Source organism: Asparagus officinalis, chromosome 6 (assembly GCF_001876935.1).
Source record: "Asparagus officinalis chromosome 6, Aspof.V1, whole genome shotgun sequence".
Classification (NCBI taxonomy): domain Eukaryota; kingdom Viridiplantae; phylum Streptophyta; class Magnoliopsida; order Asparagales; family Asparagaceae; genus Asparagus; species Asparagus officinalis.
The window spans coordinates 7,362,479-7,372,880 of NC_033799.1; the positions used below are offsets into that span (position 1 = coordinate 7,362,479).

General features: G+C 35.3%; 1 protein-coding gene across 1 annotated transcript in view; it reads left to right on the forward strand.

The window, feature by feature from the left end:
• Window positions 1–9,786, forward strand: part of LOC109845237 — a 17,621-nt gene extending 7,835 nt beyond the window's left edge. The window contains exons 3-14 of the mRNA XM_020414457.1: window positions 6–114; window positions 443–492; window positions 1,408–1,474; window positions 2,425–2,497; window positions 3,150–3,205; window positions 4,504–4,600; window positions 6,033–6,117; window positions 6,263–6,325; window positions 7,119–7,178; window positions 8,488–8,580; window positions 9,135–9,197; window positions 9,401–9,786. Of these exons, the coding sequence (XP_020270046.1) occupies window positions 6–114; window positions 443–492; window positions 1,408–1,474; window positions 2,425–2,497; window positions 3,150–3,205; window positions 4,504–4,600; window positions 6,033–6,117; window positions 6,263–6,325; window positions 7,119–7,178; window positions 8,488–8,580; window positions 9,135–9,197; window positions 9,401–9,508 (924 nt within the window). The 3' untranslated portion in view covers window positions 9,509–9,786. The remainder of the gene's footprint in view (window positions 1–5; window positions 115–442; window positions 493–1,407; window positions 1,475–2,424; window positions 2,498–3,149; window positions 3,206–4,503; window positions 4,601–6,032; window positions 6,118–6,262; window positions 6,326–7,118; window positions 7,179–8,487; window positions 8,581–9,134; window positions 9,198–9,400) is intronic.

Below are 10,402 nucleotides of genomic sequence, written 5' to 3' on the forward strand. Positions count from 1 at the left end.
TCTAGGCAGGTTACGCTGTTGTGGCTGCAGCGGCACCTTGGATATTTTTCCTTTTACCAAAACTGACTTCAACACTCCTGTGCAGTTGTAATGTCATTCTTCTAATGATTACAGGTTCACAATCAGGCTTTATCTTGCTTTATATTCCTGTTCCTCCTAAACTGACCAGTTAATCAGTTAATCAACTCATCCATACGTGCAAAATTTCTGACACGTGTAACAGTCAATTCCATCAAGGCATGTCAGTAAGAAGTGATTGCTTTATAGAATGATGGACTTATCTTTGATCAGCATCTACCTTGTTTTACCTCTTTGCATCATCTGAAGTGCTAAGAGCCTTGTATTGGATATGAGTTTCTGTAACAGTATTAATGAGCTAAATTTTTTAAGGATCATAGACCTGATTAGTAATCACCTGTATTTGTCAACAACTGAATTTCAGGCATATTTCAGCAATATTGGGTTTATCAAGTCAGAAAAGTTCGTTTGCAGGTAAGTGCTGTAAAGCTTGCAGTGCATATTGGACAACTTGTTTTTTGTAAATTTATATGAACTTTCTTCTCGTTCCTATTGTCTGAAAGTTTATAAAGCAATTGTTGCTTTAATGTTTATCATGTCTACAATTGGGAAAATTGTTATAATGTAAGGCGGCACTCAAATCTTCATCATTATTTGGTATTTCCTGGCTTGTGATGAAGAGGTGGATCCGCCATATTGAAGAATTATAAGTTTCAGTATTTCTTCGTTTAAGGTTGTTATTCTAATAAAATAACTGCCACTGATTGCAGAAATGCAACATTGGTTGTCATTCCTAAACTATATCCCGGAGAAACAAATAATATCCATGCTTTTCTAGCTTCCATGCTGTTATCCATACCTAACTCATTTATTATTAAGATGGTTTATCTTGGATGTAGTTACATGCACTTGTTTCGACTTACTTTTTAGTTCCCAATGAGAAAATGATCTTGATGGGTGTTCATCTTGTATAGTTATTTCAAATGATGATATTACCATTTCAAATCATAATATTACCACAATGTGCATGCAACAATGTTGTAATACCTTAATCTTGTGCATCACAAAGGCATCTAGTACTTAAATACTTCAAGTTTCAAACAAAGTAATAGAAAATATTCTCAAGTCTCTAATATAAGTTATATTGAAAAAGCATAGATTATATTGAAACAATGCATGTTTATTGAAATAGCGTACATTATAAAAACAGTGTACATTGTATTGAAACAACATAATGTTTCTACAATGTGCCTGCGATATCTAAAAATTCTTCATAGCGTTTAAGCTTTGCTATTTTATATAACATGGAATAAGAGTTACATAGCTTGTTTTCTTCAACATTGCTTTCAACTGTGTTCGTATATCTGATATCAAGGTTGTGGGATGTAGGGCTATTACATTTTCAGCCAGAAGTTGAAGCACATTTCTCGCCTTCCATTTGCCGCTGTTGCTTATGGTATGTGTACCTGTCATGGTTTTACTTTGCAACTCGACTGCTGTACAAAGTGCTTAAGAATCATAGTAATACTATCTGCAGAAATACTTTCTACTTGGATGGTCTAAGCATTATGCATATTTATCCAAAATATATAATTATTAATAGCTTGGAATTGCAGAACATATTATTCGTGTTGCAATATGTTTATGTACTGTTTGGAAACACATCACTATTTAGATGCTGCAAGAAAGTAGGCTGTTGAAGTCACTTTGATCAAAATCTTCTGCACTTAAATGCATCTAATTGCTGTTTGCTTTGTTCATGATCATTCACAATTGTACCTATCTCAATCATGAGACCTTCATTGTTCATCACATCTACATTAATGTATTCTCGTAAGGAAGACTTTTAATTTGTCAAGAAGACCACTCATTACCATTTATTTTTGTATGGATCTCATCACATTGTGTCCTGGATGACATTCTCTCCCTCCAAATAGCATCCATTAGCAATCATGTAAGCACGTCCTTTATTTATTTATTTAATAATGGAGGTGCAGACGACCAGTCTTGTTTATCACATTATAGACTGCTGGATTTATAGTGCTATTAAGTTGCCTGCCATTCTGTCAGTGCACAAATTTGTGCAACAGTTCTCTCTATATTGGTTCTCTTAAATTCTCTGACGAAACTTCACGTAACTGTTGGTGTCCGGTATGGGATTTTCTCAGTTAAATATCAAAATTATTGGTTATTTAGAAGAATTATGCCTCCTGTTTTACATGGATAGTGGTGTTACACTTTTTGCGGGATTCCTCCTTTCCTTTCTCTGGCATGTCAAAATGAGATTGATACTTCACGAATTTACTTTTTACCTTTTATAGCTGCCACGAAAAACCATTGCTGATATGTTTTGTATTTCATAGAACGCATGTGGAATTTTAACTTTTCCTTGTTAACTTTGTGTAGGAACTGCTTTGATGCTTCTTGTTGTCGTCTGGCAGCCACATCTCCATATATTGTCGCTCTCTACATTGCTGAGGTATGGTTCATATTTAAAGCATATAATTATGAATCAGATAAATCTGTAGCAAGTTTTTCTTAAGGTTACTGTTGATTACACATTTCTATATGTTTGTTATGCTGGACATGCTGCATTCCATATCTTAGTAACCTATCTTACTGCTTATCTTACATTTGTGTGAACCACTGTCTGTTACCATCAATCTATTCTTCTTTATGTTTACAACTCAGCTGGGTATACTTCCTAATCATAACTTACTATGGACTAGGATTGTTAATGGAGAGAATCATTGTGATATGATGTAAATAATTATGTTTACAGAACACGAAGCTTGTATCAATTTTGACATGTTTTCTGCCTGTTGCGTGTATGAGTCCGTTCTCATGTTTTTCACATTGCTGAATCCTGGGTGGTAAGCATGGCATCTGGTTTGAGGTTTTTGTACAGGCCTGATACAGATCATGTGGCGGTTCCTATTTGGCCAAATGTAATTAATGATGTGATAAGTAATTTTTTTCTGACATTGCAAATTGAATGAAATTCATGTGCTTTTTCAGTGTGGCTTCATATGCATGTTTGTGGCTGGACTTTATCTGCTATAATATATTGTAGCACAAGAGAAAAATCTAAGTTAATGCACAACGCTTACCATTTGCAATGTCTTCTGCAGGATAGTGATAGTTGCTGAAGTCATATGTGCAGGATGTTTCATGAGTGTATACATAGGTGAGTGGCTCTACAACAGAGTTGATGAAAAATAATTAAAGCATCTCAATAGGTTATTCTTTAATTAAATACTTATTGTAAACAATACAAAGTTTATGTATTATCCATGAATCATATGCAATCTCTTATACATAATACTTCCATCAATATGGTACATAGTTCATCCCTTGTTAGCCTACATGTAATTTTCATCATCATGCTCTCCAAGCCTAACCATCAAAATGAAGTTGAATGTGCTGCATGACTTAAGGTCAAGAATGTTCCACAAAAGAACTGGTCAAGTCTTGATGTCAACTGGACTTCATGCCTCTATTAGTTTGTTGGAGATTATATGTACTTGAAAGAGAGAATGTTGTCATAAAATATTGATGGCTAGAGAGTAGCCCAGTTAGACTTGGTTTCGGAATCTTTAAGTTTAAAGCTTATGGACATAGGAGCAGACCTCCAATTTTTTCTATACTATGAAAGAGGCTATACGAAGAGATAAGAAGATAATATTTGCTATAAGGAATTTCTTTTATGCAGAACTCAGCCTAAGAGCCACACGAGGCCATATTGATTTTCCATGTTCTCTTAATTTTTTTTTGTTAAATTCTAATAAAGAAACAAACTGTTGCAATGCTGGACGCTTGTACCCAACTTGTTCAACTGGTCTCATTTTCTGATTTTATCTTTATAGATGATACACCTATTGTTACATGTGAAACCTGTAGAACTAAATGCAGTGATAAAAGAAAAATGAAATTTCATTGTAAAGGGAAGAAGTCTAGCAGAAGCACCTTAAGTGGTAAATGGAGCAAAGAAGGATCTAATTGTTTCCCTTTTCTTTACATTGCCCCTTACTTTCTGTTACTTTCGGATCCTATTTACCTGGCATTAGATAATCATTATTTTAAAGGATGAATTGACCAATACCACCCGTTAAAGGATGCAAAACAATCTCGTCTCATTTCATATATGATAATATGTGCAACTACTCATTTGGTAGGCCCAAATACGCATGATGGGGTGACAAATAAATATAATATATAGTTTAAATTTCATTATTCTTCACCAAGTTATGAGCTAGGATTGTTAATTAGGCCTCAGCCCCAGGAACTCACAGCAGTCTATCAAAATCACTTGTTTAACATTTGAACACGACTGTAGACTACAACGGACCAGAATACTTGATCAAAAGACCATGCAATAAGTTGATAACTTAGATACTACATATCCTTTGGCGCATTCCTTCACTTTCATGTGTTGTGTGTTATTGATCATTATTTTTGTTATGTGTTTTTTTTCATGATACACAGGATGTGTCCATCAGTACAATTCATTGAATGGCCAACCTGATGTTTTGAAGTCACTTTATTCTGCATTACAGCCGTCAAGTTCGATGGAAGATCTTAGGTAAGAGAAATCAATACTTCTGTTTTCCTCAATAAAACAATGAAAGGGTTGGCTTTCTAAGTATTATTCTTTTTAGTTTGAACTGGGAGAGGCATGTATTTATATATGTCCAGACAAATGAACTTATCCCAGTCTCAAATCCTAAATGAATATATGTTCGTATGGGATATCACTCGGACTTTCTCATACATCCAAGTGAAAATCCACTTCACACTTAGGAAAACAAAGGTTTCTTCCGCTGTTACCCATCTGGATCAGGTTTTCACATGCAGAAATCTTTTGCTTGTGAATGATGTTAAAGATAATATATGAAGATATAATCTGTCTAATAAAAGTTGAAAAATGGGACAATGTGCGATGACACATGATGAAGTCAGTGAACCGGACAGTAGTATGATAAATTTGAAAATTGGCTCTTGAAAATTTGATCTGCATGAAAAAAATGAAGCAAGAGGGAAGGTAATTTAACAAATAACATGCTAAAACTTGTTCCCTTTAGTCCTCATTACCCAGTTAAACCATATCAGTTGTAGTGGAACACTTGTTGAATTTAATCTCCAAAACTTAGCCCAAAACTACGAAGAAAAAGGATTTCCAATGCAAGAAGGAGAAACTGCATATGAAATGACATGGGACCAGGGTTAATAGCAAGTGAATGGGAAGGGTGATAAAGCCACAATCTTCTCTGGCTTTTGTGTACAGCTGTATAGAGCGGAAGTTTACAGTGAGCTTAATATGATTTCTTTACAAGCAAATGGTTCTCTGAGTTTTCAAGTTTCCTATATGTGGATTTGGTTTGAAACTTGCTTCTACATCTATCGTTTATCTGAGTGTTTTTATGCACAGAGCAATAAGGAGCCTGGATAGGTCATATTAACAAAAACATGAAGAGGAAGGGTGATAAAGCCGCAAGAGATACCTCTTGTGACTTTTATTTACAGGTGCAGTCACACAAAAGAACTTTCAAGTGATGTCTGGATTTAGTTTGAAGCCTGCCTGTGCATGCATAGTTGGCTTTTACTATTTGATTGCCTTTTCTGTTATAACGTACAGTTTGTATTGATCTTTATGGTGTAAGGGATGAAGTTGGATCCAAAAATTTATAAGTGGTGCGTCTTCAATATTTAGGCAAATTTGACCAAATCAGCCAATTTGCTTGTGGTTAAGGTGTGAATTTTATCTCTTTTTGGTTGAGAAATGGTGAATGGCAACTACGACATGCCAGCTTCTATCTTTTTTCCTTGCTTTAAAAAAAAAGAAACCTTTTGAAGCTGTCTTAGGCATTATTCTTTTCATTCTATTGTTTCATCGTTATTAAATAGTAGAGACCACAGATGGGTTATTTATGTGTTCTCGTTTAAGTTTATCAAATAGTTTGTTTCACACTGCCTCCTTTCTTGGAATCTCATCGTGTAAAATTCATGGCTATTAGATATCATGATGGTGGCCGTCTTTCAGATCAACAGATGGCACTTCTGCAATATCAACGGGAAAACCTTCACTATTTGAGTGAGGAGGTATATATTACATTTGAAGAGATGGGTCATCCTCAAGTTGTTTATTCCATGACACTGTTTAGTAGAGGATATACTGATAAGTTGGGATTATTTATAATGTTTGGTTTACATCTTGTTTGTTGCTAATCATGTCTCTTCATATTAGGTTCTACGGTTACAAGAATGTTTGAGCAAATACCAGCGATCTGATGATGGCAGCACCCCTCAGGTTAGTAGTAACATTTCTTCTCTTATCCCCGTATCTTACTGATTTTGGTTGGAAGCACCACTTATGTAAGTGATACAGGATCATGATTTGATAGTTGGGGGATTATCAACTGAATGGTTGGGGTGTTAAATTAAGAAATATCCAAAATTTATGTTGACAAAAAAGTAAAAGAATTGTGAGAGGTGAAAATATAGTAGAAAACTGATGGTAGCCTCTTGCTTTAGCATTGACATCTCGAGCTCCAAATATAATATGTTAATTTGGGTTGGTAAAGTTGCTTTTTATTGCTTGAGAAGCATTAGAAAGAAACAGGCATTTAAGGACACTATATATCAACAATTAAATAATTGGAATTTTTATTGTTACACAAATTTACACTATAGTTTATATTATTATATATTACTTGAAAACACCTTTTTTTTTGAAAACACATTTTCAATCTATACTGGCAATGGTTTTATGATTCTATTTTTTGCACTTAATTGCCATTCTATTCTCTACTTGGAGGAAATGAGCACTTACCCCCCCCCCCCCCCCCCCCCAAAAAAAAAAAAAAAAAAAAAACATCACCCCCTTGGTGGTGACCTCACCAATATATGTTAATGCATATAATTGCATTGACATGTGACATGAACATATCAAGAAAATCAAAATTAATTGGTTTCCATTGCTAGGTTCATCGGTTGCAGAATTCCATCTTTTATGCATTTCTTTTAATACAAATATATATAAACCAGGCTCTTATACTCCTAATTGCAGCTTGGATTTATCAGACTTTTTCTTGTCTATGCAGGTTGATCTTGCACATCTCCTGGCTGCTCGTGATCAAGAATTACGAGCTCTATCTGCTGAGGTAAATCTCACAGTTCAAGCTTCATGTTATATAATTATCATTATGAATGTGAGGCGATTGAAGTAATAGAATTTGGCGTCATTAGTTTAAATTGACCCAGTAAAAGATATGCAGTAATATACTAATATATGATTATTTCTTATTCTATCATTCTGGGCAAAATGTTGATTGAAGGTCAGGACTATTTCAATCCAGTCCAATTGGACATTGCTGAATGGGATAAACTGAAATTATCGCTAAGGAAAAAAAGAAAAAAAAGACAAGATAACATACTGCTGCTTCATGTCTCCAACAATCCAAAGTAGAGGTCGCAATCATCCTTCAGTTGCCTCATTTCCTCACATTGTACATTTATATTATGAAAATTGGTGATTAACCTCTGTTTCAGATGAATCACAAACATACACATTACTTGTTCACTAGGATGTTTTCAACTGTCTGTTCTACCCCTGATCGGTTAAGGAGCCTAGGTTCCACTTTTTTTGCTTCGCTTTCAACATCTACATATATACTGCAGTAAGTTAATCTTCAAATTCTTTACCTTCCCTGGATAACGATCTTCCTCCCCCTGCAGTAATGTAAGCCTATAGACAAAAAACTACCTCTTAAATTTTATGGCAGCCTTCCTCTTGCCTTGACCAGGTATGCCCTATTAATACTATCAGTATTTGGTCAATATTTCAGTTACTGTTTTTCAACTTTCTCTAATGGGTAACTTAGAATTCTGCTCTATAGAGGATCCTGTCTTATTTTCATGGGAAAATGCTGCTGGTTGCTATGTTTTATGAAGCATTGGATGGACCCTGATGACAGCCTTGGTTTGTTAACTGTATTTATCTATTATCATGAATGACGGAGAACTTGTATAAGAATTCTAGTCGCATGTCATATCGTAGAAATTTTAGTAGTTGAGCTGTTTGTACTAGGTTTGGAAAATAAGATATATTTTATTAGAACTGTATCATTTGCACTGTGTTGTCTTTTAATTCTATAATGCTGGGAGCAAATTAATTTATGGATCCTTACATTCTTGGGATCAGTTGCTTAAATCCTTTCTTCTATTAATTTTATCAACAACAATTGTCCACAAGTGCTAATAGAGATTATTAGAAACTACACGTGTTGCTTTTGGCTCTTTCTTCATGATTTTCACTGATGGGCGATGACTGTCTTCATCTCCGCTCTTTGGGCATATTGCTTTTTGTTGTAACTAGTACTTTATGGTAGAATAATGTTCAATTTTCTCATTATGATAAAACAAAATATAATGTCATCTTTAAGTTTCCAATGACAAGTTATAAAACTGCAGATGAATCAAGTGCAATCAGAGCTACGCCTTGCCCGAAATATAATTGCTGAGAGGGACTCTGAGATCCAGCAGATTCGTGTGATGAACAACCAGGTACGCATAGTATCCATGTAAAAGTTTGGATCGATGTTAAACCTATGGCAAGTTTGAAGGCGAATGAAAAGAAGTTGGAGGAAGAAAGTTTATTATTTTGTCTAACTATGTAAAGGGTACAGGAAATGATTTTTTTCAAGATCCATATTGGGTGTCAAAAACAAGACTGAGAAATTTAATTTTTGCCTTTTCTTTCTCAACTCATTTTGGCATGATTTCTTTGGAAAATAAATTGATTAGGTTTCATTAGATGTTGCCAACCTTTTGGGTATTTATTACCAAATAATACCTTGAAGAAGTGGTTTTCTGAGAAAACCTCAGCATCCATTCTCTCATAGAGTAGCCCAAAGACCTTAAACCCTTTTCCATATTTTCCTGGTTATCCACAACAAACCTGGTAGAACTGGTTTTCTAGTAACATTTCCAAGTTCTTTGTGGAACCAGAGTTATTTTTAAAAAAGATTTTGAGAAAGAGTTTTATCTTATTGTAAAGATTCATACTTCAATTCGGTGTGTGCTCAATTGTGTTTCTCTTGTGTGTAACAATGCTACAGTATGTTGAAGAAAACGAAAGACTGAGAGCTATATTGAGTGAATGGAGTGCTCGAGCAGCCAAGGTACTTTCTTCATCCTTATATTTTATCTTCGGTTGAGGGGGAAATATGCCCAATAACATCTAGTAATTATTCAGGGAAAGCTCAGAGTTTGTCTTATCAATCACTTCAAAATTTGCTGTACATGCAAGTAAAAAAGTTGAAGTTTTTCCCTCTCCATTCCAGTCCCTATGTCTGACAGCTTTGCAATTTTTTCACATATGCAGCTTGAACGAGCTTTGGAAGCAGAGCGGGTGTCGAATATGGAACTACGAAAGAACATTTCAAAATTGAGAGGCCAGTCAACTTTACGTCGGCCATCTGAAGAGCGATAGTGCTGTTTTTTTTAATTATCAGATTCACTGAATTCACCTACGAATCGTGATCGAGCAAAGTGGCGAATGCTTCTTGCAGCAGTAGTACTAGAGGGTAATGGATTATTTTGTAAATAGACATCTCTTGTTGCCATTGGATATTGTGTGGGTTTTTTTCTCGCTTTGTTTTTGCTTTCTTCTCATGTGAATGAAATTCTCTTCCAAGTTTGCAAAGATGGGTGTCAAATTTGTACATGTCTACTTCATAATTAATGCTTTTCAATTTAAAGAGTCTGTCACAGTTGATTGTACATTGAATTGCATTCCGCCTCCGTATAGTATATTGGGATCTCGCCCATGTTGGTAAGTAAAAGTAGAAAAGAGAAAATGTGAAAAGATCTAAAGTCAGCGGACATCGAAATTGTTCATATCAAATTAAAACTTACCTGCATCAGGAAAGGGTGTGTATGGTTCTTCTATCGGGCGCCTGCAGGCACTCTTTAGGAATGCAGGAGCCAAAGAGAGAAGTGGGAACGAGAGAAATTATTTCAAATCAAGAAAGCTCATTTGCTATTCATTTCTCTCTATTTTCTATTTCAAATCGCGAAAGCTCATTTGCTATTCATTTCTCTCTATTTTTTTCACTTAGTGTGGACGCCCAGAAGAAAAACCTTAGTGCTGAAGTATATTCTACTCTCAGATTAACTTTAAAAAAAAACTGAAAAAAAAGGGGATTCTTCGTGTCAGCTACTAATTTAACCTCTCCGGTTCAACTTCCTAAACCAGAACCAGCAGCAAAATCCAAACCGAGCCGGACCCAAACGAAGTTCCAGCCCGCCTCCATTTGTTTCTCCTCCCTCCTCCTCCCCCGCCGCCCCCTCTCCACCTCCTCCGGCGATCTCACCGATGCCAAGC